Source organism: Drosophila teissieri, chromosome 3R (assembly GCF_016746235.2).
Source record: "Drosophila teissieri strain GT53w chromosome 3R, Prin_Dtei_1.1, whole genome shotgun sequence".
In the NCBI taxonomy this organism is placed as follows: Eukaryota; Metazoa; Arthropoda; class Insecta; order Diptera; family Drosophilidae; genus Drosophila; species Drosophila teissieri.
Window position 1 is genome coordinate 28,865,451 of NC_053032.1, and position 26,541 is coordinate 28,891,991.

Sequence of the window (26,541 nt, forward strand, 5' to 3'; positions counted from 1 at the left end):
ATGTTACCACCTTCTAGTTTTTTTTTTAAATTTTGGGATTTTAGTTGACCAGAGCTGCCAACCTGCGCCACCTGAGGGCAAGGCACCAGCACGCCACCTGGCGGTGATACTTCCAGGGGAACTTACATATTCAAATTAAAAGACGTTGCGAGTGCTTTTCATTTGCTCATTAAATACACTTTTAATGTTTATTAACCTCTCAGAAAATCGTTTTACATTATTCGTATAATTGTCACTTATGTGTAGCAGCAACTTTAAACTTAAAGCATTGAGTCTGCCTATAATTATTGCTTTGTTTGTTTGAATTCGTTTGTTAGCTTACGTTTCACTTGTTAGATTCGCCCTCTTTTTCGCCTTCCGTCGACTGGGTGGTGTAAATTATTGACACTACTAAAACGCATTACTCATAATTGTTCGCATTGCTAGGATTAAAATAGACCGACGCTCGAAAGGTTGCTATCGTATAGTTAAGTTGGTTGTATACCCGCCCTAATGCTTAGCTCCTAGGGTACACGTACTCGTAATAAATATTGCGGTTTCTAATAATATTCAATACTCGGGGAGCTCAATAAATACTTGAGGTTAATATTGCGCACTCAATTGACATAAATGATATAAACCCAATCCAATTCGAATTCTTACTACGTGTTCATGTACGTGATTCGTTGCAGCAGCGATTTGCCAGGAGACTGTATTGGTTTTCACACTTGTCCAACTTGAATTCGGGTCTCTAACTATAGTACTAGTACCCATCAGCAAGAAATGAGTGGTTGAGTTTCGTTCACAACTATGCACAGATTGGAGCTTTAACTAGGCTTACACTACCACTAGCTCGCTAGCTTGCCAAAATTAACAAATTGCATATCTAAAAGTTCAACTAGGAAGAGATTAGCTTATAGGTGTTCTTATTGTAGAATTTTCGACGAGGTACAAAGTTGTACGTACGAGTATTTGAAAATAAGATGTGTTGTCGTAAGCACAATGAGGTACATGTGTATCAACATCATTCAAATCATCATTACAATTACTCATTATTCATTATTCATGTATCGTTATCAATTACTCGTTATCCATTGCGCAGCCATATTGCAACTGTATATCCAAGAGATTAGCGTGAATCCGAAGACTTGGTTCCGAACCATCCTGACATCCTGCCATCCTGTCATCCTGTCATCCTATCGTCCTGCCATCCTGTCGTTCGTCTCGTCACGTCTCGTCCCAGTAATAATATAACCTTAATGCTTAATACCACAGTCGAAGTAAGTACTATATGTAAATACACACATACAGTTCATATATGTATGGCCTATACCTACACCTAGATATACATATGTATATTGTTACTACATCATCTTCGCTCTCTTATACACGGTATATTCAAGTAGCGTTCGTCCCCGCCCCACTGCATCCATGGATCTCTGTCTGGTCTCATCCGGGGACTTGGACGCGCCGCCTCCGCCAGGCGATGGGCGCGATGAGGGCGCGGATCAAGTGCGTCCGGGCCCGCCGCCTGGCCAGGATTATCCAAGGCAAGGGCAGCAGCACTAGCGGCAGCAGCCAATAAGCGGGTCATAGCTCCACGTGACCCAGAGCCTGCTCCGTGGCATTGGCGGCCGTGTGGCAGGTCTGCGTCGACATCCACTCGAAGTCCTTGATGGTGGCCTAAGGACAAATAAATATGAGTAACATAAGCACTTGCTCCACGATCCCCGCCAGAAGGGACGATCTCCACCAGGACACAGCCTTAATCCCTGCTGTATCCCACCCACCTTGTGCATGGAGTAAACTGCCACGACGACCAGCACGTGCATTATGTTGTGGGAGTTCAGATAGAAGTCCACCACTCCGGGGAACCACTTCTCGGGGATTCGCATCGCTCCGATGGCACCGCCCAGTATGGAGACGCCGTCCTGGAACAGAGGGTTAATCAGCAAATTAGCGAACCGGATTCGAAAGCGGATTGGTGTCTTGTGTCCGCTGGGAAAAGTGCAAAGCGGCTCTGTCCATTTACTCGAATGTACATATGTATGAAAATGTGACTTACAACTTCAACCTATGCGCACCGAGAGAGGCCAGCCAAAAACGTACAGTTATAGAAAATAGCAGTTAGTCAATTGGAAAGCCCGGACATACGCACCTGCAGGTAGACATGGGAAAGGGCCATGTGACTGCCGCCGACCATTCCACGGATGCGCAGGAAGGTCAGGATGGAGCGCATGGCGAACGGCAGGGCGAAACACAAGCGACGCTGCCAGGGTGAGCTGGCCGTTAGAGCCTGTCGGGGATTAAGGATCGTTCAGAGAGGATTCCGCATCAACTGCAAGTGGCACTCACCTTGTAGAGGCCCCACAGCGAAAGCACACAGTAGGAAACAATGATGAGCCACTTGAGCACGGGGGGGAAGCACAGAGTGGTGGCTGTGACCAGGGGCAGGGCACCTGGAAATAGAAACCGGAGAGCGGAAGAGATAGTTAGCACACACAGTCTGCCCGCCGATAAGACGGCCCAGTCGGAAAACAAAGCTCGATCGCGATGGAACGCCTCCCAGCTTCCGCTTGCCTAATCTTTGTCACCTTGGCCGTCGGTTCAGCGGCCGTCCAGGGTGGTGTCTTCAAGGAGCTAACGACGCCCCTGGGCCAGCAGATCATGCGGATCGCCAAGTCGGCGGAGATGCGCTCCTTTATGGACACCTCTGTGCGTCCCTGCGACGATTTCTACGGCTATGCCTGCGGGAATTATGCGGCAATAAATGCGGCCACCTCGAAGAAAGACACCAGTATCCGCCAGCTTATGTTTGCCAACTATCTGCGTCGGGTGAGGCAGGTGCTCAACGAGCCCCGGATAAGTACAGATCGGCCGATGGAGGTGCGCGTCAAGTATTTCTACGAATCCTGCCTGGACACAGCGGCTTTGCGGACGAAACAGCGATCCCATCTACTCGGTGTTCTAAGGGAGTTTGGTGGAATGCCGGCGGTGGAGGGCAAGTCCTGGGACTACGTCGGTTTTGACGCCCTCGAGCTGATGGCTCAGTTGCTGCGACGCTACGGAAAGTTGACTCTACTGGGTGTCTATGTGGTTCCGGATCACTACAACTCCCAAATTAAACGCCTTCAGTTGGGCCAAAGGCTCGATCTCTTTGAGAGCGATGAGTTGGCCAATCTCTCAAAGAAGTTCGCGCTGAAGATGCGTCTGCGGAACCTCCTGGGTCTGTCGGAGGAGCGAGCTGGAAAGACTGCTGAGGAGATCATCGAACTGGAGTCCGAACTGTCGCGTAGTACGTTCGACCATAGAATTAACCGCGATCCGCGACTGATGCGCCGACTGACCACGCTGTCCGACATGAGCGATGCCTACGGACCGATTCTTAACGTGACTCGTTTTGTGACCTCCTGGCTGGGTTCCGAGTACAATCTACCGGTTTTCGAGTCGGTGCCCAGCTACCTTTTCCAGGTGAAGAAGATCCTGCTGAGCACTCCCAACCATGTGCTGGCCAACTATATGCTGTCCAGTCTGTTGACCGACTTCGAGATCACGGCGAATGAGGAGCAGCAGAAAACAATCTGTCACGAGCGGATCACCGAACTGTTTCCCGATGTGGTGGACCATATGGTGTACCACTCACTGGAGCAGCAAAGTCCGCACATAGCCAACGAGATGAGGAGTCTGTGGGTGGAGCTGAAGAACTCCTTCGAGGAAATGCTCAGTTCCCCGAACATTGAATGGCTGGAGGAGCGTACACGTGTGGAATTACTGGAAAAACTCAAGGGTATGTACTTCGAGATAGCCGGCGGCCAGGCGGTCAACTTTGAGGAGCTGTACGGCGATCTGGTGGTCAGCTCCGCCGATTATTACGGCAATGTGCAACGCCTGCTGGAGGTGAAGGCCAGCAATCTCCGTGCGGATCTAATGCGGGAGTCCAGCAGCATAAACTACTACTACGGCGTAACCGAGACTCCAATCTACGAGACAGAAACCAATCTTGTGGTGCTGCCGGTCAGCTATATGCAGCATCGCTATCTCTGGGACGATATTTATCCGGCTGCTCTTATGTACGGCACCTTGGGTTTCACGCTGGCTCACGAGATGGCCCACGGATTCGATGATCTCAACCGGCTCTACGACAGCAAGGGAAACCTCAACGACAACTGGAGCGCCCAGACCAAGGTGGGTTTCGAGCTGGTCAAGAATTGCCTGGCTGACCAGTTCAGTGGTATGCGGTACGGCAACTTGCGACTGCGTAGATTGGAGTCACAAGCTGAGAGTATAGCGGACAATGTGGGCATTCGCATTGCGCAGTCGGCGTACCGGAAGTGGTTGGATCAAGTAACGGTGGAGGAAACGGAAAGCCTGCCGCACATGACGCAGTCGCCGGATCAGCTTTTCTTCCTCAGCGCAGCCCAGTTCATGTGCTCGGATATCTATCCAGAAAGAAGAGCAAACTTTGTGCGACACAATCTCCATCCGCCATACGAGGCCAGGGTATTCGCCATGATGATCAACAGCCCAGCCTTCGCCGAGGCATTCCAGTGCAGCAACTCGACCAAGATGAATCCCCCAAACAAGTGCCTGATGTATTGAGATTTCCCCACGTCTAGCTGATTACGCGTATATGTATATATGTACTGAATTAAATAGTTCCGCTTCCCAGGCATTGGGTCATTAACTGATTATCATTGCGCTTGTACTCACCAAAGCTCTGGCTCACCCAGATCCCGACCATGTCCAACTTGAGCAGCGTGTAGTAGACGTTCTCGCCCTTCTCGATGTTCATGAACAGGTGGTAGACGAAGCTGCCGCACCAGGGAGCCACCGACCCGAAGACGTGGCAGAAGGACAGGAACTTGTAGCCACTGTCCCAGGGCATCAGTCCGGGCACGATGGCCAGGATGTAGAAGATGGGTATGGCTGGAATGGTAAGATGAGCGAGGGTAAAACTTCAAGAACCATTCAATACAGGGAGCTAGTAGCTGACCAACCAAAAGATAGATATGAGGTCACCTTTTTCTAGTTACACACAATAGGTTTATTCGGAGGTAGTGGAGCGTAATATTTTTGGTCTGTACATTTAGTTCTCTGCGATAAACCTCCAACATAAGCCTGTCTGGATTGAAGCGAATTAGTCTGGAGCACGAAAATATATAAGAGTGCAGTAGAGATTTTATAAGAGCCGGGAGATAACGTGTTGACCTACCCCAGCGCCCTGGACATTGTATAAACAAATTCCGCTGATAAGGTGGCCGCCACCGATCGGGAGCAATTGAAAATTAGTTGAGTTTAATTAGGCGCGTGATGATGACATGTCGGTTGTTGTGGCTGTGCCTTGTGTTGGCCATAGTTTCAGCTATGGCCAAGTCATCGGATGGGGATGATCCCTTTGCCGACGACTTGACATCGGATTACGCCAAGAAAATCATCGTGCAAGCGAAAGTGGCCGAAATCAAGACCATGATGAAGCCGGAGGTATCGCCGTGCGACGACTTCTACACCCATGCCTGTGGAAACTGGCATCGTCAGAATCCCGCCCAGCTTTTCGGCAACCTCATGACCGACAACTTGCAGTTATTATCCAAGGGATTCGATCGACGTCTCCAGCGGCTGCTGCGTTCCGATGACCTGCAAGCCGAGCTGGAAAAGAAGATGCAGCGCTTCTACATGTCCTGCAACCTGGTTCACCGCGACGATGTCCACTACAAGCTGGCCCTGGAGAACGTCATCGGGGAGTACGGAGTACTCCCGGCCTTGGCTGGGCCCCAGTGGAACTCCTCCGACTTCAGTTGGTGGCGAATGGTGGCCCAGATACAGCAGAAGTACGGAAAACAGATCATCCTAGGCCTGGAGATCATGCACGATATCCGGAACACATCGGTGAACCGCGTGTACATTAGTCAGCCAGATTTTAAGACGCCTAACACTCACCTCACAAATCTTTTGGAGGAAGTCCGCATATCCATGGATCTGCAGCAATACTTCGGGCTGAGTCCCAGCGTTGCAAAGCACACAGCTCAGCAGATCCATGAGTTGGAGACCACTTTCTCGACCGGTGGCTCTGGTGCAGCGACTCTGCAGGAATCACTATCCCTCTATACGGTGGCCGATCTTCAAGAGAAGTACAGCGACCATCTGAATTTCACCGAATTCCTGGGGGTGATCCTTGGTGAGGAAAACATTCCCGAGTCGTTGTACATCTATGACGAGGAGTATCTCGATCACGCACTTCTGGTCATGCGAAGCTCACCGCTGGCCACACAGGCAAACTATGTTATGTGGAAGCTGCTCGAGGACTTTCTGGTGGACGCCAAACCCAACGACATGGTTAAGTGGTGCACTGAATCGACCAAGAAGTACTTCGGAAAGCTCGCCGAGCACGCCGTGTACAAGCGTTATCGCAGCCAGGATGTGGAGTCGGAAGTTTACAAGATCTGGGATCAGATCAAAGGCATCTTCAGGCAGCGGCTGTTGGGCGACAAACTCGACTGGATATCCAATGGCACCAGGACGCTGGCCATCGGTAAGCTGGAACGTATGCAGATGAACATCAACTCCCACGACGGGGAGGACTTCGAGAATCTGTATGGAGAGGTGTCCATCGATCGCCTCAATTACGTTCCGAATGTCCAGCAGCTGCTCATTGCCAAGAGCAAAAAAACCGTGGCGAGGATTAATCAGCCGGCAAACTCCGTAGATGCCACAGATCTGCTCGGATTCACTCCCGCCTACAACATTCAGGAGAACAACATCACGATCCCGGTGGCCCTGCTGCAGCCACGATATTTCTGGGGTGACCAGTATCCGGAGGCGTTGAAGTACTCCACTCTGGGCTACCTCCTCGCCCACGAGATGCTGCATGGCTTCGACGACGATGGACGGCAGTACGATGCTTCTGGCAACCTGGCACCTTGGTGGGACTCGAAATCCCGTTACGAGTTCGAGGAGCGCCGCAAGTGCTTTCAGGCTCAGTATCACCAGTACAAGTACGGCGGATCGAAGCTGCCGGAGCGGAAGGATCAGTCGGAGAACATAGCGGACAGTGGTGGCCTTAAGTTGGCCTACGCCGCCTACGAGCAGTGGCTGGGTCAGCAATCCGAGGAGGTGCTCCAGCGGGAAACCATGGAGGGTCTGCCCTTCAACAGTCGCCAGCTTTTCTTCTTGGGATACGCCCAACTGTTGTGCGACGACGTCCAGTTCCTCTTCCAGCCCTGGGTGACTCGCTCGGATAACCATGCACCCAGTAAATACCGCGTGATCGGACCGCTGTCCAATTTCCAGGAGTTCCCCTGGGTCTTCAACTGCTCTCAGTCGGCGCCCATGGATCCGGAGTACAAGTGCTCCATCTACTGATAAAGCCCTCTATAATTCATTCATTTTGTATTTAACTAAGCTCAAATTCCTATTAGTTGCGGAAAATCAAAATAAACAAACAAATATAAGAGCATTTTTCCAGTGGCAAAAATACAATTCTGACATATATAACGCAAATGCTGAATGTGTAGAGAAATGTAAACAAAGTAGCTTTATCAATGAGAGTGCGTAGAATTACAAATATAGACGGTCATGGCTATATAGACGCTCTGATAATCGCTGTGGACAATATATGTCGAGAAGTAACAACTTATTTAGAAATACCCTTCACTTTTAGTTAGACCCATTACTAAAGCCAATGTCCCAACCATTAAGTATAAGTATTTATTATGGGTCGAATTAAGTTCAAAGTACTTTAGTTGATCTCCTAACTAGTCCAGGTTTACGGCGAAGAGCTGACACTTCTGGGCAGAGGTCATCCTGCTTGCGCTGCCGCAGTTAAAGTCCCGTCCAAAGGCTCTAAAGTTCGATAGAGCTCCCAGGACGCGCAGGGCATTGGGAGTGCCCAGAAACAGGGATTGCTTGTCCCGGAACTGCTCGTTGGCATCATTGCACCACAACTGGGCGAAGCTGAGGAAGAATAGCCGCCGGGAGCCAAGGTTCAGTTGTGGCAGCGATTCCGAGCCCAGGAAGGATGGGTCCAGCTCCGCCAGAAGCCTTCGGTAGGCGTGGTAGGCCACCTGAATGGCCAGATTGTCGGCTATGTTCTCCGCCTGCAGATCGCTCTCCGGCAAGTAGTGTCCATTGAGCCGCAACCTACCGTACTGCTCCTTGAAGCAGGACTTCCTTTTGGAGTACTCAGCAAACGATTTGGCATCCCACTTGGATGCGTCTTCCAGGCTGTGTGCCAATTGCTGGGCCAGCAAGGTGCCCAGACTGCCATACCGCACTGCTTTTGGATAGTAGCGGGACCACAGGAAGTTCGGCTGGAGCAGTACCACTGGTAGCAGGACTCTTTTTCCCACAGGATCATAGGTGACCGCTGTCTGAGCCTTTACCTTGACCCTCAAACTCTGGTGGTGAAGTATGGTCCTCAGATTGTGAAGATAATCCCTAGGTTTCAGCTGCAGTTCCTTATATCGCTGGGTGAAGTTCACTTTGGCGTATCCATTGATCACCAGACTGGTGGTATACAGCTGCTCCAGCAGATTTTCTCTCGTCTCCGGAACCAACCAATCCGCCGAAGAGTTTTGCAATGCACCTCTAAAGCTGCGCTGTACCTGCTGCCAGACGGCATTTATATCCTTCAGGGTGCCTTCATCTCCATACTGCTTGAATACCATGTTGTCAAGCAGCTCGGCGAAGAGATCCCTGACCCGGCTGACGCACTGCTCCACAACGGATTCCGCTCGCTCGTAGTAGAAGTGCTTTAGAAGCTCACTGAAGACGTAGTTGGCCAGCACGTGAGGTGGTGTCACCGTCACCAGGTCATCTAATTTACTTAGATACCCAGGCACATGCTCGTAGAGCGACTCGTTGGCTTCCAACTGCCGGCCAAGGACAGTTTCCACATACTGGGTGAGATTAGCGCCATCAACGTAGTCCGTGTCATTTGGAATGTGCAATTTGGACATCACTCCAACTCGACGATCCACCATAATGGTGGCAATCTGATGCTCAAACTGTGTGATTTCCCTGGCCGTTCTTCCGGCCAATTTGGGATCCACACCCAAGTGACGTTCCAGTTGCTTGGCTATGTCGGCCTTCCTGTTGGGCTCTGGGCGAATCTGCTTGGGCTGACCCACGTATATCCGCTCCGCCGACTGCTGGAAGAGCAGAAGGATGTCAAAGCCGTACTGCCGCTTTACTCGCGCCACCGTGTCCTGCCAATCGAACTCCTCGGCTGGCCACTCCTGACCCGGTAGACTCAGGACTGGCATGCGTCCGAATTCCGCCACAATTTCCTGCAGCTGAACTCGGTAGAGATCCTCCGACGCCTGTCGAAAGAGCAGGCAACTGGCATAGAACTCCTTCAGTCGGAGCACGGCCACCTCATCCACTTCCTCGTTCGCCGGCTGCTCCATCAGCCGCTGCTGCTTGTGGCGATAGGCCTTGACCAGCAGCTGCTCGAAGTTTGTCTCCCGGGGATAGGCATCGTTGGCCGGATTGATCTGGGGCCAATTTCCGCAGCTGTAGTCGTAGAAGTTGTCGCAGGCATCCGCGTCCTGCTGCATATAGCTGCGCATCTCGGCGGACTTGGACAGACGCATCAGTCGCTGGACGTAGACGCTGTCGTTGCTCTGCGAGATCAGCTGCTCCCGCGCCTGGATGCGCAGGTCAATGGCCGGCTGACCAGTTAGCAGGTGACCTCGACCACTTCCCACCAGCTGGAGCAACAGTAGCTGCAGCAGGGCATGTGCGATACCAAAGTTCTCCATGGCGAACACTCCGAGAGCGACTGAACGGGCAGCTCGACGAGACGCACTTCCGCACCCACTCTCAGCGACTGCGACTGAGATTAAGCTGCACTGAGAGAAATCTGAACTCACTCGCTGGCCCGATTTGTAATTGCGATAGGTTAAGCTGCCTTGCCATTGGATTAATTTGCCATATAATAATATATGTTTGAAATTCTTTTCAGTGCTGCACGGGGTGGAAGCGCTGTTCCAGCTCTTCCTTATCACCCGCTCGGTCGTGGGTCCCATGCTCCCATCCCAACTTAGAGGGGAGTGCGTGACTGGAATACAGCTCACGTCATAGTGTTATAACTGGGTGGAATGCTAAGGGCACTTAAAGCCGTCAGAAACTAGTATTGACGGTTAATTGCTTTGCTTTGCATTTTATTACAGTCGATAGCATTACCATTATATACTATAGAATACAGTGCATTGCATTAAAAAGCTTAGTAAACATATCATGAACTACTAAGAGGGGTTTCCATGTTTAAAGATCTATGCCAAGCTTCAAACATTTATTTACCACCACTAAGCTGGAAAAAGAAAAAAGCGATTAGCTTAGAATCGCAAATTCTTTTTTCGGCAAAAGATTAACCCACATAGTTTATTCAAATATTTCATTTCAAAAGAAGCACAAGACTATGAAACTGCTCTACATTTTGATTGCTGGCAACGTTTTAAGTGCGCTGGTCCTAGCGGCCCCCACAGACGAGGATGCTCTCAACCAGGACACGCCCTACATCAAGGAGCTACTGCGTCAAGCCAAAGCTGCTGAGATCGAGAGCTTTTTGGACCAGAAGACGGATCCGTGCAAGGATTTCTACGCCTTCTCCTGTGGCAACTACAAACGCATCAACTCGGCTTTGAACTTGCAGAAGGACAGCACCGGATTATTCGAAACTCTGAAAAACGGTCTCAACCGGAAGATCCTGAAGATGCTCAAGACACCCCACGATACCCACGACACTCCGGAGGACATTCAGGTGAAGCACTTCTACGAGTCCTGCCTCGGGATTAAGGAGCTCAAGTTCAAAGAAAAGCTGAAGCGGATCATTGCCGAATTTGGAACAATGCCGATGCTCGAGGGATCCTCCTGGCAGGAGGACGACTTCGACTGGGTGGAGACTACTGCTCGCATCAACCACCGATACGGAATTATAGGAATTATAGGAGTAGAGGTGACCACGGACATGCTCAATAACCAAAGAAACATCATCTACGTAGTTCGGCAGGAATTCCAACTAGAATCACGTGGCATGTATTTAAACAACGAAACGGCATTCTACCGCCAAAATTATAAGGCTGGACTCCAGTATTTTTTTGAGGGAATCTTAGAAGTTGAGAAGGAATTGGCAATGAAAACGGCCAAGGAAGTGCTTGACTTCGAGGTGGAATTGGCCAATGGACTTGTGGACAATAAGGAACACCACGACTTAAAAGACCAGCTCGAACTTCTAACTGTCGCTGACTTGCGCAAGAGATATGCCCCCACCATCGACATAGAGAAATTGATATTCGTGAGCATGGGAGAGGAGATTTCCGACCAGATCTACGAATTCAATAGGCGTTATCAGCAAAATGTGGTCGAAGTGATTAAGCGTACGCCAAAGCGCACTGTTGCCAACTATATATTCTATCGTCTGATATGGAAGTTTTTGGTGAAATCAGGGAAGTCTTCGACCACGCTGCCAAAGCTCTGTTTGACCTACACCAAGAAGTACTTCGCCAAGAACCTGGACAATATGGTTTACCGCCGATACAAAAACGAGAAATCCTCTAGAGAAATGGACAACATGTGGCATCAATTGAAGTCCACCTTTAGGGAGGCCTTGCTATCCAGTCCGGAGCTAGACTGGATCGAGCGATCCACTCGAAATCTTGCCATCGCTAAGTTGGAGGCTATGACACTGGAGCTCAACAACTACTCTAAGGAGAACTTAACCGAAGACTTTGCGGACCTCAATTTGCAAACCACAGACTATATCGAGAATCTGCGTCAGGTTTTCCAGCTGGGTGCAAAGCAAATGCGGCAACTGTTTCGCCAGCCGCCGAAACCAATAGAAGAAGCCGAAATTTTAAGTTACACCCCGGCCAACAACCCGATAGAGAACACCATCAAGGTTCCGGTTGCCATGTTACAGCCCTTCTACATTTGGTCCGATGTCTACCCCAATGCGGTTAAGTTCGGAACCCTGGCCTCCCTAATTGGACACGAGTTAATCCACGGATTCGACGACAGGGGACGGAAGTTTGATGACAAGGGAATCTCGACGGATTGGTGGGATGAGAAGTCCAGCAGCAACTTCCTGAAACGAAGGGAATGCTTCACCAAGCAGTACGGCCGGTATGTGTACGATGGAATCCAGCTGAAGGAGTCAACCGCGCAGTCGGAGAACATTGCGGACAATGGGGGAACACGGCTGGCCTACGCAGCCTACCGCAAATGGTTTGAGTCGCAAATCACAAATAGCTCGAGTGTCAATCAGGTCCTGGCCAAGGAGACCCTGCCCAACCTGCGATACTCCGCCAACCAGCTCTTCTTCATCAGCTTTGCGCAGGTCTGGTGCAACGATGTACATCCCAGTCTGAAGGCCCTGCAGGTATCAACCGACGAACACACGCCAGCAAAGTACCGTGTTATTGGAACCTTATCCAACTTCAAGGAGTTCTCGAAAGAGTTCAACTGTCCAGCGGGATCTGCCATGAATCCCTGCGAGAAATGCATACTTTACTAGGTTATGTAATAGTAAAAGCAATGTTCCGCCACTTCAATTTTATTTGTTGGTAACTATTTACTTTGTGAAGGATGTGCACTTTTAGTAATGGTTATCTTATCTTATTCCCTACCTTAACTTGAATTCATATATTGACGTTGTACAAATAAAACTTAAATGCGCCTATATACAATGTCATATTATCTTGATCGGAAAAGTCATATTTATGGCAAAACTAGCATGTAAGCAAAATGTGGAGAATCCGCTTTCGTCACAAATCGAAAACGTGCTCGCTGGGGTTTATATTGTTTGAGTTTTACAATAGGTACACATCGACTGGACGTCATGGCAGAGTAATCAACTACCTTGACATCAATTGAATCATTCACGTGAGTAGAACAATATGCAAAAGTCTTAGATAGAACATATACATTATATATACATAATTGAAAGTTATATTCAAAAATTATTGACTTATTTGTGGGTTTTTTGGGGTTTTTTCCCGAACAGAATCACAGATCCAAATGTATATAGAAATGGAAGATTTTTGCCTTATCTTGGGAAAAAGATTGTAGGCTTGTAGAAGCATTATTGTATAATAATGCTTCTAAGAAACAATGATCTGATATAAATTGGCAAGCTACTCGCAATCAGCAGTGAGCAATAGAACCCCAGAGTTTAAGCTCAGCAATGTGGCAGAGAACACTCGATAACCCCAGGGTCGCCTTTTGTTTCCCGAGAACAGAGGAGCGGCTTGGCTTTAATGGGGATGGCGATTAACTCATCAGTTCAACTGAGGCACGCCAGTCGATCATGGAAATTAAGGCGAAACACAACGCGATGCTGTGGCTCTGCATTTGCATAGCTGGCCACTTCCTAGGTGCGCAGGTCGCAGCTGCCCCCACCAGCGATGAGGATCTCAAACAGGACAAGCCCTACATGAAGGAGTTACTGCGTCAGGCGAAGACTGCTGAGATCGAGAGCTTTATGGACCAGAAGGCAGATCCGTGCAACGATTTCTACGCATTCTCCTGTGGCAACTATAACCGCATCAACTCGGCTTCGACCATGCAGGTGGTCACTACCGGAATATTCGAGACTTTGACCAAAGGTCTCAACCGAAAGATACTGAAGATGCTCAGCACACCCCACGATACCCACGACACTCCGGAGGACATTCAGGTGAAGCACTTCTACGAGTCCTGCCTCCGGATTAAAGAGCTCAACTCGACCTACATCGATAAGATGAAGGGGCTCATTGCCGAATTCGGTACGATGCCGATGCTCGAGGGATCCTCCTGGAAGGAGGACGACTTCGACTGGCTGGGGACTAGTGCTCGCATGGCCTACCGATACAGCGTCACTCCCATCTTAGCCTGTGATGTAAGTAAGGACTTCGGGAGCAACACCCGGAACCGAATATATCTGGGTCAGCAAAACTTCCCACTGGAGTCACGGTCCATGTACCTCGATGAAGCAACGGCAGTGTATCGTCAGAAATATCGTGTAAATATCCAGCGCACCCTGCAGCGTTTTCTGGGTGTGAATATGGAATTGGCCAAAAAAACGGCAAAGGAACTGCTTGACTTTGAGGTGGACTTGGCCAAGGGAATGGTGGACGAAAGCGAAGGACTAGATCTGGATGAATTGGCTCAGTTAGTCACAGTGGACGACATCCAAAAGAGGTACTCTCCCACCTTGGACATCGAGCGATTTCTGTCTGTGGTCATGGGAGAGCGCATTTCCGACCAGATTTACGAATACAACTCGCGTTATCAGCAAAATTTGGTCGAAGTTATCAAGCGTACGCCCAAGCGCACTGTAGCCAACTATATATTCTTTCAACTCGTCATAGAGTTTATAGAGACACCATCCGAGAAGCCGGAGAAGCTGAAGCAGGCCTGTGTGGAACTTACCAAGAAGTACTTCGCCAAGAGTCTGGACAACATGTTCTACCGTCGCTACAACAACGAGAAGTCCACAAGAGAAATCGAAAGCATGTGGCGTCAGATGAAGTCTACCTTTGACGAGACCCTCCGTTTCAGTCCCGCTTTGGATTGGATTGAGCAGCCCACCCGAGATCTGGCTATTGCGAAGCTACAGGCAATGACGCTGGAGGTCAACAACTACTCCGAGGTTAACTTCACCGAGGAGTTTGAGGGACTCAATATGCAAAGTGAGGATTTCGTGGAGAATGTGCGATATATAAGTATAATCAGTGCCAAAGAGAATCGGGTGTGGCTCCACAAGCCAGGCCAACCGTTTGAGGCGGGCACCCATCTCAGTTACACCCCGGCCAACATCCTGATAGAGAACGTCATCAAGATTCCGGTTGCCCTGCTACAGCCCTTCTACATTTGGTCCGATGTCTACCCCAATGCGGTTATGTTCGGAACCCTGGCCTCCCTAATTGGACACGAGTTAATCCACGGATTCGACGACAGCGGACGAAAGTTTGATGACAAGGGAAACTCGACGGATTGGTGGGATGAGAAGTCCAGCAGCAACTTCCTGAAACGAAGGGAATGCTTCACCAAGCAGTACGGCCGCTATGTGTACGATGGAATCCAGCTGAAGGAGTCAACCGCGCAGTCGGAGAACATTGCGGACAATGGGGGAACACGGCTGGCCTACGCAGCCTACCGCAAATGGTTTGAGTCGCAAATCACAAATAGCTCGAGTGTCAGCCAGGTCCTGGCCAAGGAGACCCTGCCCAACCTGCGATACTCCGCCAACCAGCTGTTCTTCATCAGCTTTGCGCAGGTCTGGTGCAACGATGCACATCCCAGTGTGAAGGCCCTGCAGGTATCAACCGACCAGCACATGCCAGGAAAGTTCCGCGTTATTGGATCCTTGTCGAACTTCGAGGAGTTCTCCAAAGAGTTCAACTGCCCAGCCGGAGCCGCCATGAATCCTAAGGAGAAATGCATACTGTACTAGTTACAAAGATGGTTCCGAAATGACATTCCTCAACTTGATCAATATTTTCGTAAGGAATAAATCAAATAAAATATTTAGTGCCACTGAGTTTGTATCCCATTTAGATTTGCTTTGCTTTAAACAGTAAAAATAACTTAATTTTATGTAATAGCTTAGAGTAGCGCAAAGAGATTTTGTTGACTTGGTCAGGACATGAATAATTTAAAATCTGTGAAAAATATAAAATATAACAAGTTTACTTAAAACTAATAAAAGCGATCAAAAATAGCCTATTGTCTTTACTTGGCCACTTTCTTGTGCATGCCCAGGCCAACCTCAGTCAAGGTTCATTACAAATTCCGACCTAATCTATTTACGTGCCTCCACTTGGCTTTGACCGTGATTGTTACGAGCAGTTTGACGCGGCGGATCGATAATTTAGCCAGTGGTGACAGGTGGGCGGGAAGGAAGGCGGAAGTGGAGGAGGATGGTGGAAGGTGGAGGGCAAACGGAACTCACCGTGTGTCAGTATGTTGATGGTCTCGTTGTGCCAGTAGAACAGGCTGAGAAGGCATCCCTTGAAGGTCTGCAGTGGTCTGTAACCCCGGAGCACGTAGGGATTGAACTGCAGATACGTGGGCATGTCCTGCCAGGGCAGCAGCTGGACCACATTCTCCTCGGATCCGGAACTGCTGCTGCTGCTGGTGCTGCTGCCACTACTGCTACTGGGCACAGATGAGGCTGCAGCGGGTGGATGCTCCGCTGCGGGGACTACCGAGCCTGTGGCAGATCCCGATCCCAGCAAGGCAGACGTTGGCGTGGTGGAAGCTTTGGGGGAAGACGTTGATGATGTGGCGGGCATATCCGGCTGAGTGGGTTCAGTCGATGCTGTTGCTGTTTCGGGCGCCTCCTTGCTTTTAACTCCGTTCAGGGAGTGAGTCTCAACGGGAGCACTTGGGATGCCTGGAGCTCCACACGCTTCCACATGGCCATCAGTGGCGCGTGTAGGCGGCGTGGGTGGCGGAGTCAGCGACATGGTCTCCACGGTGCTGCCGAGACAGTCGCATGCAGTGGTTCCTCCTACAATCCTGGCTTTTGTGGAGCTGCCCAGAAGCTGCTGATCGGGTTTCAGGTCAACTACGACTGCAGCGGCGGCGGCGGCAGCGGTGTCCATGCCGTGCTAATCCCTTCGATCGTTTACGAAATCGGTAGCGGTAACGGTAACGGTTACGGTTTCGGGTACACTTCCAGTTCTAGTTACGGTTCCAGTTCCGGTTCCGGTTGCGTGGCCGTTTCCGTTTCCGGTTCCCTAGCTGGCCAGCTGAAAGCGAAAGCCAACGTCATCAATTATGGATCGTCTATATGCGGCGGGCCAAGATGCGATGTGTTACGTATGTGTTGGCCAAAAAAAGCACGTGCGAAAGCGAAAAGGAAAATGAAAACGAGACCAGGACAATGTCAACACACACACACACACTCGCACAGCAGCCTCGTGACCCAAAAAGGCCTGCGCCATTTGTACTCCTCAGTGTGTGTGTGTGTGTGTAATTGAATATTCCATGCGAATCACGCGAGTTTCGGATTAGGCCACAAATACCAGCTCCCGGGCCCGGGAAAAAATCAATAAAAATACTCACTTCTGCCATGGGACGCGCACACGTTTTTGGTACCCAATCCTTCTCGCAAATGTAGAAGGATTGCGTTTTTTCAGGGGCTAGAATCCAGGACCGATGCTACGATGAGCAGGTTTCTCCACTCGGCTTGCAGATGTTACGTGGGCGGGGCATACTATATCGTCTATCAGTATTCAAGCCATTCGATCGGCTTCCGTGGGCTATTGGCGGACAAAATAAAGTATATCCCAGCTAGATGGACTCTTTCCCAGAGCGACAAAACGCGGGAAGCTGAGTTCGGGGAAATAAATCCGCGCACACGACCGTTGGGACAGGCACGTCAGTATTTGACTGAGCGTGGGCACACGATAACGATACCGTTATTTTTCCTTGCGTATTGTTATGCAATTGAATGAATCGGAACCCGTATTTTTATTGGGCGCCAAAGCAGCGCAGGCGCAGTCCCAAACACGAGGCAGCCAGCTGTTACTCGCGCAATAAATCTTTAATTTAATAGGAAAAATATACAACAATTAAAATGTTGACGTCTTTGTTTCATAACGTTTTTGTTTTAGCATTCCGTTTCTTAAATTTAAATTTAAATAAATCCCGCCTAAATTTCAACTAGATGGCAACTTTAACACCTGCACGCTCTTGCCAACCCTGTTTTATCACAACACTTATCGGTTGCATTGCTCAGCATCGATATCTACAAACATCGATAAGAATCGCCCAAACACATGTTTCTCACATCACTAACGAAGTGCAATTCAATTTAATCCGTTGCAAATTCCCGCGTATTAATTATATTTGTTGCACTGCAAGCCGCTGAAAAACGCAGCCCAGCCAAACGGGCAACGCGATGCGGTGATTAAATCGCAGACGAGCTGCTAGAGGCGGACTGCGCGCAGTAAGCGAAAAAAGGGCGCCAAAAGGTGAACATTCCCATGCAACCACTCGCGTTTAAGACAAAACAACAGGACAAAACCCATGCAACTACCCTCGCCGAAGGACAAACTCATGCGCAACGGCAGCGTGCAGCAAGCGAAAGCGAATTTCTCCTGGCAATCGCTAACGCAACTCTTGAGCGGCCTGTGGCAGCGCCTCTATTTGCCGCGTTCGCCGTTTTTGGCTCTGCCAGCGCCGCCCCTGGCCACGCCCCCAGCTAATACTACGCAGCGCAAAGCGAACGAAAAGGTAAGACAGCTGAAAAGCCCCAAACAAGATATGAAAACGCTCGACAAAACAGATAGCTGGAAAATACAAAAAACAAGATATCCAACAAAACTGCTACCTGTCCATGGGATTTGAGGCACCCATACTGACGCAGAAGCGAGCGTGCGTGTGCACAGCTGATTACGCAGCACGCCGCGTCGCCAGGGCTGTCGACTCGCAAACGGACGAGAGAGTACAAATCATTTCTGTTTTTTTACACCGTTAAACTCAAATTCTCACTCCCAAAAGCTAAGTTTCGTAGCATTATATTATTTTTTATTCGTTGTAGGCCATTATTATGACACTATTTTTAGGTTTTTTGTATGCGTTTTAATCGCTACTGTTGTTGCGCACCCGGCAACCCTTTTCCCCCACCGTTTTGCAACACCAAGCATTATTCGTGTACAACACTGTCTCCCAGACGTGGTGAATAAAATACCAAGTGACGTGAATTGTAGGGAAAAAAACACGATTTTCAACGCAAACGCACATTATTATTCGGTGTGTGCCAAAAGCCCAAAAAGCGTTTACAACTACAAGCAGAATCCAGGATTTTCAGGACAACAATTGTGGATAGAGCGGCAGCAGCAGCTGCACAATAGGCAATCAACAACGGCAGCGACAGCGACGCTTTGGCCAAGCAACAACAACAGTAGCAAAGCAAAGCCAGCGGAGCGCATACAACAAAAATCAATTTTCGCGCTCGTGAAAAAAATCGGCAGCAAATTGCAAGGTAGATGCGCTAATGGTTAGCTAATTAAAATGCGAAAGTTTGTGGGCTTTTCCGTTGGTTTTATTTGTGGTCCGTTTTTCCAATGCACCCATACAGAGGCACAATATTGCAATTTCGCTGAGCGCCCTCGTGTACGAGTGTGTGTATGTGTGTGTGTGTGTTTACATGTATGCGTGTGCGTGCCAGCTGTATTCCGTACTGTACTCACCTCTTTGGTGGGAACAGCTGAAAGGGGGTGGTGGGCGATTCGGGGCTGTTCCCAGTACTCACACCACCCGTTGGCTTACAGTTCATAAGTACATATATGCGTATATAAGTAGCTGTGTATAGCAGCCTATGGTTAAATCTGATAGGTGTCCAATAGGTAACACAGACCCACTGACAGTGTGTATACTACTTTTTCAGATGCCCAGAACACGGAGACTCCACCACTCAAGGGATCGCTCCTCGGCGGGCACACGAGACAAGCGCCGACGGCACGATACTGCCGATCATTCGCCACCCCTAGCTGAGGCCCCATCGCCGTAAGTTCGCCACCATGTGTGCTTTCTCCGATATACCCATATTCTCGAGATTCTCTGCGAGCTATGTGAGGAACTACTCACCTACCCATTGTACTCATGATCTCCATTATTTCACTGCAGGCCGCGCATCACCAACACACATCACACCAGATCGGCGGCCAAGCGAAGGCGACACGAGCTCGATGCCAAGAAGGCCCAGATATCCAAGGAGCCCACGTAAGTAACTCGCATGATTTGTCATTTGGCAGACCCTATCCAATCGGAGGGTTTAAAATAGATTCCAAGCGAAGCGCACTTCGCAGAGGAAACACATACCCTTCTCGGTCGGATCTTCTAAAGAGAGTATTACTGATTTCTTGTGCAATCCATAGATGTCTATAAAAATAGTTGCTTTGAATGCCAAAGCGTTATTGTCCTCAAAAATTCATTAGACACGGGACCATATGTCCAGTTACAAAAATCGATTTCGAAATTCCCATCGCATACCGAAAATATTTTAAGTTGTCAAGAGATTTATTCTGCCTTGTGAAGACTTTTTTTTTAATGCGCAAAAATTTAATAAGATCGAAATTTGGATGTGCAATCACTTCCACCCGGAGTATAGAATTGCCTTTTGCTACCAATATTACTTATTACACTCGTTCAATGGGAATATCCCAGATACCTCAGATTTGGCTGCTTCAATACCAATACTAATTATGTATCTCATGGAACTGAGAAACTTTAAAACGGCCTTGGAAACGGAGAAAGTCTGAATCTACTTATCTATTTCGCTCTTTTCTTGCATTTAGGAAGTGTGACTTGCCTGAGTGTTGAAGAGACGAAGGAGCATGACTTCACATCTGCCTCCACAACCTCGAGTGAATGAACAAACTTCCCCGGTGTGAAACCTTTCGAAAAGTCTCGGGTCTTGTCCACATAAACTGGCTCTGCCTACTGCACCACGGGTATTTCCCCCAGCTGTCGGAGATGTGGCAACCAGAGTGTCCTGCCCACGCAGTGCTCTGCGCACTGCGCTCCTTGGGACTCGCTTTCTTTGAATGGCTTGTAAACGGTCGTGTCTTTAATGGTGCATGGCTCCATAAAGAAGTGCCGCCCGAGCAGCAGGAGCAGCCAGAGAAACAAATTAACATTTGGCCATATATGGCAAGTGAAATCTGCGCTGGTTCCTGCCAGCTAAGAGTCATCCTCTTCAGTCGGCTTACTGTAAATGAATGCGGACTCAGCGATTTCTTTGTGCTGACCCCCTTTGGGAGGCCGGTGGACGTGGGCGTTGGGGGTCCACCAGATCTGGCGAATCCTGGCACGTTGTCCGCTGCATTTCCTCGCCTTAATTTATGCGCCTGCGTATTTAAAGCGTATTTGCATATTACTCAAAACAACGGATAACTTGAGGCGCGACGTTGTCGCATTTATTATTGTTTAATACACTTGGCGTGGCCTTTTTAGGTAGTTGCAGCAAGAGCATCTTGGGGAGTTGGCTTAATCAGAGTCGCGTTTCGTAATTTATACGCCACTAGCAGCGACCGCTTTCTTTGTCGATAAAGTGACGTTTTCATGCCCGCCAGGGTGCTGCCGTTGCTGTCATTGTTTATTAACCTTATGCATTTGCCATAAAACACGCTGGCTAAGTGTTCATGAACCACAGCAGCGGTAGATTAATCGACCTGTCCCGGCTCATTACTCAAAAGTTGGTGACATCTTGCAACGCGGAAGTGGCCGAAAAACGCAGCCCAAATATGAAAATCAAACGCAACGATAAGGAATAGTATTCTCAAATGTGTATTGCCCGCATTTCCGCCATGCTCTTGTTTTATTGTCGATCATTTTCGATTTCAATTTCAATCATTTTTTATTTAAATTACAAGCCATCAATTGGGTGCACGCATGGTGCGGCGAATTCGCCGCTGCCTCGACTGCGTCTCGATCGTTTGTCGTCGTCGTCGTCGTCTGTAAGCTGGTAAACTGGAAATGCGAGCAGCGAAGTCGAGCGGTAGAGGTAGCAGAGCAGAGGCGGCAGCGCCGGAGGCAGCGGCGGTACAACCGACACTTGTTCGCTACCAACTTGTCGCTCGGTTGCTCAGTCGCAACGACAACTCGAAAGCGAATGGAGGTGCTGGCTTCTTCGCTCGTCGCCGTCGCCGCCGTGCAACCGCCACCAAGTGTTTTTTGAGAGAAATGTACAAGCAGCTCTATATTGTTTATAATTTTTAACAAAATGCAGTGTGTGCCTCTGAGCACTGAGCTGTCCAGTGTGAATTGTGTGATTTTCGCGACTTGTTTATGCATCCTGGCCAAAAATAATATATCGCGCACCTACGGAATTTTAAATCAGCTCGAAAACACCCCCTCAATTATGCCAAGAAGTTTCAATGCTGTACATACAGAGCTTTTAGAGGACAGAAGAAAATCGGAGACCAGTGGGAACAAACCTTAGCCAACACGGGTTAACTAAACCAAGATAAGATAGCTACGACTACGACTGCGACAATGACGCCTACGACTTATCAAAGACGGGTTGCACTGAACGGATGACTTGGAGGAACCGGACGTGCCGATAGTATTTTTATTGGCCAAGGGATTTCGCATTTATTTCCGATTCCATTACTCATAGCGTCACAACCAGTTGCCGTTCGTCGGCTGCTGCCTGCTGTTGACCCGCTTGGCTGTTTGACTGTTTGGTTGTTCGGGAGGCCCAAGACTTGCGTTTCCTTTTGCGAATCAGGTTAAAAAAGTAAAAATTGTGAAAACTGGTCGGCGGAGGACCTGTTCGCAGCCGGGTCTTTGAGCTCGGCGCATGCGCAGACACTTTCTACCAACTGCGAACAACGTGTATTTGGCTCGCTCAGCAAATTGCATAAAGCCTTAACTGGTTGGGATTTGGGGGTCTTATCAATGAACTTGCCAGTGACCGGTGGCTGGTGGCCGGTGGCCTGTGGATGGTAGCTAGTAGCTGGGGACCAATTGGATTTGCCATAGGCTAAATCGCAGTCAAGGTTCAGGGTTATTTTAGTGGCTAATTCAATTGTGGCCCTCGCCGTGCTGACAGGCCAAAAGTGGCTAAAACAAAAACGAAATGCGGCCAGCAAGAAGTCGCACAAATGCAGGGGGTTTTCTGGGTGATGGATACTGCCGTTGGGGGTAGCCCACTCATAAGCCATCGAGAACGTGTTAATTACACGCGTTTCAACCAGCCAAATCAGCAACAGAAGCACCAACAGCAGCCAGCGCCAGCAGACAAGAGAAAAGTGTTCGATAAATTATTGAATCTAAAGGCTGGGCCAAGGTGTTCCATGGAATCTGGCTGACTGGTAGCCGTAGCTTACGTAGTAGTCCGTTCGCGACAAGCCAAGTGTGTGCACAGCATTGGAAATTAATGCTATAAAATTCTCAAATTCAAACAGCCAGCGATATACAAATGATAACGATAAAGCTAAAGATAAGCGATCTTCCAAGTGCACGCGTTTAAAGTAAACGTTCAGCGGTTTAAATTTCAACGCCAATTCTAAACGAGATCATTAGCAACAACAAGGAACCAACATCATTGCCCCGCAGCAACATCAGCAATTACGAATAATTAACCAACGAGCGAGTCTATTTAACAACGAAATAAAAATCATAAAAAGCTAACAAAATGCCAGTCGTTGGTCAACAGTATGGAAATGGCTTTCGGCCATACAGCTCCTTTCGAGTGCCGCGCGGCAGTTGTGGCTACGGCAACAACACCAGCGGTAGCAGCAGCAACAACAACACCAGCAGCAGTGCCGCAATGGGAGCAGCAGCTGCCCAACCCCTGAGCAGCAACGGTGCCAACAGATCGATGGTGAAATCGATGCCGGGCAGAAACAACAACCCGGCAGCTGGGTCCTCCTCCACATCCACAGCCTCGTCGACTTCCTCGATCCATCAGCAGGGTGTTGTGACTGGTGGCAATTTTGTACGCCAGCAGCCCTGGCGGAGCAGTTACTGCAGCAGCAACCGCCACAAGTTGCAGCCCGAACCGCATCCCCACCATCAGCAGCAAAGACTGGTGAGCGGTGGCAGCGTGAAGCCACTGACGCCCAAGCTGATCCGTCGCATCGAGAGCACCTGCTCCACCACAGCGCCCACACGCCACTGCAAGGCGAGGGCGCCACTACCGCCCACTCAGGCTGCCCGCCCGGTGACCACGCCCAGCACTGCCAGGAAACAGTATCAGACAGCGGGCTCTGTGTCAGTATCATCACAGCAACCGATGGGAACCCCCACCAGCCAGAAGCGCAACTACCAGGCGGGACGAATGGCCGCCAAGGAGAACTGCCCTGCCCGCTTGGGTCAGCGCTCCACCAAGAACTATCCGGCACCGCAGCCACCGCTGCCTCCGCGCAGGCAGGCTGCCACCAATGATCTCACCAGTGGAGGAGTAGCCGGAAAGGCCACTCCTCTGGCCCAGAGTCGCCAGCTGCCGGCCACGCCCAAGCTGAGCCTCAAGCAGCGCAGCAACGGGTGCACCCACAATGGAGAGGGAGCTGGCTCCTCGACGGGTTCCAGTGATTCGCACGACTCTCCGCGCCTCAAGAAGGCCTTCTCGAATAAGTTCCCCCAGGGATTGCCCTTCGAGGAGGAGTTTTACGGACGCAATCGCTCCTACTCGCAGTCGTCCAGCAACTACAGTTTCTACAGTTCCGTGGGTGCGCCCACAACGCCCCATGATGAAGATGACGCCGAAGATGTGGATGAAAAAGTCCATCGTGTTCGCTGTGACGACGATGATGAGTTCCAGCGCAAACCGTCCACCGATGAGTCTCTCTATGTGGACTTCTCGAAACTGGTGCAGACCCACCAGCAACGGCAGTACGTGCCCGCCAGCTCCTGGATAAGGGCCTCCCCAGATGAATGCGAATTGCTCCGGAGCAAGCGAACTAGTCAGCTCACACCTGCCCAGCAGAGGAGGAAGAACAGCAAGTACGCACGCTCCATGCACGAGTATCTGTACAGCGATGAGCCTGGACAGGCCAGGACCAAGCATCGCTTGTCCGTGGTCGATGAGCCGGAGGATGGATACTACAGCTATGCGGCTGGGACACCGGATCCGCTGCCCTCGCCGCCGCCCACGCCCCGTACGGACATCTATGTGGCCGCTGCTTCGTGGGCACCCAAGCCGCTCTACCCCGACCGCGTGCTGTTGCCACCAGCGGATGGCAACAACAATCACCAGAAGCAACAGCCGCGTCGACGGTCCGAGCACTTGGGGTCCACGACGTGTGAGTATATGTGAGTGTCTCTTCAGCATGCGGAAACTCGTATCTGAAAACTGGAGCTAGCCTTGAGTGGCGGCACAGCTTGCTGACTAAGCGTTCTGTCCGCACTTCATTTAAAGCCACCGAGCACCTACTCCTCGCACTCCCCATTGTTTCATCTCCATCTTGAGCTCAACCCAACTCAACTCAATCTCGTTCTCGATGATGTTTGTTTTCTGTTTCTGTTTCTGTTTTTATTTTGATTTTTTTTTTCTCCATATACTTATATGTTTGTTATTGTTGGCGTTGTGCCGCTACGATTCGGTTCAAGATCTCCCCGCCAAATTTGGTCAAGCACACCGCCCCTACTTATGAGCTGAGCCGCCAGTTGCGGTGTCCAAATGGTGAGCTCCGTCCGGCTCATTAGGCAAACCTAAGCGCCGGGCCGGGCGGAATGCAAAGCTTTTAGCGTTCTACCCTCAAGTATGGGACACACTTCATTTGGCTGAGCGCCTTACTCTCAACCCCTTTTCCGTCGCTTTGTTGACTTACGGGGCCCAAGAGTTTCGACCTGGTTGTTCGACATTTTTCCGTGTTATAAGATTTCTATTCAAAAGAGCAGCTGATGTCCAGATTCCAATAAAATCAGAGCTCTCATCAATTAACACAGTCTAATATGAATCTATGACGTTTCGTGGTGTTACTAACATTTTCGAACCATTTCAGAGGATCGAATTTCGTTTAAACTTATTCAAATACATTTAATAGGTTTTTATTTAGCTAACAATTAGCAAAACAAATCAGTTCATACTGCTTCCTACAAGTATATTTATTTAGAATAAAGTAGCTTAACTGTGGTAAACTATGCTTAACGACTGGTCTTCTGAAGTGTATCTTCGCTGACTGTTCTTCTTTTTGAATTCCTGATGACCTAATTGCCGCGCATATTTTCTTCCTGCTGAAATATTTTTAGGCAATTATGTCAGCAGCTGGCCAAATGGAATCCTCACTTTGTCAATGTAGGTCTCCGCACCCTGGGATTCTTTGTTCAAAAGGGAGGGGCCACAAGATCTTGGCGAGACCTTTTTAATTTGGCTTTTTGTTTTATGTTTGCTGCGCTACTGTTTCTTGCTCGGGTTCATTTATCTGACGTTTATCACGATCGGAACAAACCGGACCTGTCTCCGCGGACCCATATACGATCACAATCGATGCGGCTACCGCCGGCGGCTGGGGTAGCCAACTAAAGCTGACAACAAAGCTTAGATCTTGAGCTTACAGTTCTCGATCGATTTCCGACAGCGCAAGGCAGGCCTAATCGAAAAACGAAAAATCAACGCCAACGATCTGAAAACAAAAGTGAATAATGGATGCAACTCTCAGCGCCGATTGAAGTGTTTGTTTTTGTTTTGTATTTTTAATGTTTTTTATTGACTTCCTATAAAGAGTCAGCCGAAAGGTGATTGACTACGCACCGCAAAAACAAATACAAATACAAACACAAAACTCGCACCCAAACAATGCAGTCTGGGGAGATCTTCTAGACTCGATTTAAATTGCACACAAATTTCCATCGCTTCCTTTTTCGCATCGAGTGTGTTGTGTGTGTAAGTTTGCGAGCGGGCCGAAAGCAGGGGGACATTCGGCATATTTAATTTGGCCTGTTGCTGAATTCGCTTAACTGTTGTTTGTTTTCGTTAACAGTAATGGCCGGCTCGGTCCGTTCGAGATTGATGGATGGGGTTACTCCGAGGGGGGGAAGGCGGCGGCGATCTCAGTGCAAAATTTCATTACGTTCATTGAACCGGGCGATCTCTCTCCCTCTTTGCCAACAGATTGAACTGACTCA

General features: G+C 49.4%; 7 protein-coding genes across 10 annotated transcripts in view; 5 read left to right on the forward strand and 2 right to left on the reverse strand.

Annotated features, from left to right (window-relative positions):
• Positions 1 to 185: 185 nt before the first annotated feature.
• LOC122622091 (progestin and adipoQ receptor family member 4) lies at positions 186 to 17,468 on the reverse strand. Of its 2 annotated transcripts, XM_043800269.1 has the most exons (8): positions 17,026 to 17,468; positions 15,908 to 16,709; positions 4,690 to 4,905; positions 2,335 to 2,438; positions 2,138 to 2,275; positions 2,045 to 2,053; positions 1,770 to 1,910; positions 186 to 1,662 (listed from the first exon to the last, which is right to left on the reverse strand). In XM_043800269.1, the coding sequence occupies exons 2-8, from the start codon at positions 16,560 to 16,562 to the stop codon at positions 1,570 to 1,572; spliced, it is 1,356 nt and encodes a 451-aa protein (XP_043656204.1). In that variant the 5' UTR covers positions 16,563 to 16,709; positions 17,026 to 17,468; the 3' UTR covers positions 186 to 1,569. The 2 variants fall into 2 exon arrangements, with proteins under 2 accessions (XP_043656204.1, XP_043656207.1); XM_043800272.1 differs by lacking the exon at positions 2,045 to 2,053.
• Positions 2,352 to 4,684, forward strand: LOC122622089 (neprilysin-1). The gene has a single exon (XM_043800267.1). It carries the CDS (start codon positions 2,533 to 2,535, stop codon positions 4,576 to 4,578), a length of 2,046 nt encoding a protein of 681 aa, XP_043656202.1. The 5' UTR covers positions 2,352 to 2,532; the 3' UTR covers positions 4,579 to 4,684.
• Positions 5,050 to 7,432, forward strand: LOC122622087 (neprilysin-1). Its single transcript, XM_043800266.1, has one exon. It carries the CDS (start codon positions 5,290 to 5,292, stop codon positions 7,336 to 7,338), a length of 2,049 nt encoding a protein of 682 aa, XP_043656201.1. The 5' UTR covers positions 5,050 to 5,289; the 3' UTR covers positions 7,339 to 7,432.
• On the reverse strand, positions 7,648 to 9,744 carry LOC122622090 (neprilysin-4). The gene has a single exon (XM_043800268.1). It carries the CDS (start codon positions 9,735 to 9,737, stop codon positions 7,731 to 7,733), a length of 2,007 nt encoding a protein of 668 aa, XP_043656203.1. The 5' UTR covers positions 9,738 to 9,744; the 3' UTR covers positions 7,648 to 7,730.
• On the forward strand, positions 10,077 to 12,589 carry LOC122621912 (neprilysin-4-like). The gene is made up of 2 exons (XM_043799930.1): positions 10,077 to 10,097; positions 10,385 to 12,589. Exons 1-2 carry the CDS (start codon positions 10,077 to 10,079, stop codon positions 12,488 to 12,490), a joined length of 2,127 nt encoding a protein of 708 aa, XP_043655865.1. The 3' UTR covers positions 12,491 to 12,589.
• LOC122622086 (neprilysin-4-like) lies at positions 13,258 to 15,486 on the forward strand. Its single transcript, XM_043800265.1, has one exon. It carries the CDS (start codon positions 13,283 to 13,285, stop codon positions 15,407 to 15,409), a length of 2,127 nt encoding a protein of 708 aa, XP_043656200.1. The 5' UTR covers positions 13,258 to 13,282; the 3' UTR covers positions 15,410 to 15,486.
• Positions 17,469 to 17,757: 289 nt separating the features above from the next.
• LOC122622085 (serine/threonine-protein kinase Doa) overlaps positions 17,758 to 26,541 on the forward strand; it is a 34,440-nt gene continuing 25,656 nt past the window's right edge. For 2 of the 3 annotated variants that reach the window (XM_043800259.1, XM_043800261.1), the window contains exon 1: positions 22,878 to 24,726. In XM_043800259.1, coding sequence (XP_043656194.1) covers positions 23,108 to 24,726 — 1,619 coding nt within the window. In that variant the 5' untranslated portion in view covers positions 22,878 to 23,107. Of the gene's footprint in view, positions 18,199 to 19,354; positions 19,474 to 19,593; positions 19,690 to 22,877; positions 24,727 to 26,541 lie in introns of those variants that run through there. The other variant, XM_043800263.1, reaches the window with a different exon arrangement.

Bases quoted from the DNA above. Each gene is read 5' to 3' on its own strand.
- LOC122622089 (XM_043800267.1), top strand. From the start codon at position 2,533: ATGGAACGCCTCCCAGCTTCCGCTTGCCTAATCTTTGTCACCTTGGCC.
- LOC122622087 (XM_043800266.1), top strand. From the start codon at position 5,290: ATGATGACATGTCGGTTGTTGTGGCTGTGCCTTGTGTTGGCCATAGTT.
- LOC122622090 (XM_043800268.1), bottom strand. From the start codon at position 9,737: ATGGAGAACTTTGGTATCGCACATGCCCTGCTGCAGCTACTGTTGCTC.
- LOC122621912 (XM_043799930.1), top strand. From the start codon at position 10,077: ATGCTAAGGGCACTTAAAGCC. The intron at 10,098-10,384 runs GTCAGAAACTAG...TCATTTCAAAAG, and splicing joins TGCTAAGGGCACTTAAAGCC to AAGCACAAGACTATGAAACT.
- LOC122622086 (XM_043800265.1), top strand. From the start codon at position 13,283: ATGGAAATTAAGGCGAAACACAACGCGATGCTGTGGCTCTGCATTTGC.
- LOC122622091 (XM_043800269.1), bottom strand. From the start codon at position 16,562: ATGGACACCGCTGCCGCCGCCGCCGCTGCAGTCGTAGTTGACCTGAAA. The intron at 2,439-4,689 runs GTGAGTACAAGC...TTCTATTTCCAG, and splicing joins CTGGGTGAGCCAGAGCTTTG to GTGCCCTGCCCCTGGTCACA. The intron at 1,663-1,769 runs GTGGGTGGGATA...ATTTGTCCTTAG, and splicing joins CAGTTTACTCCATGCACAAG to GCCACCATCAAGGACTTCGA.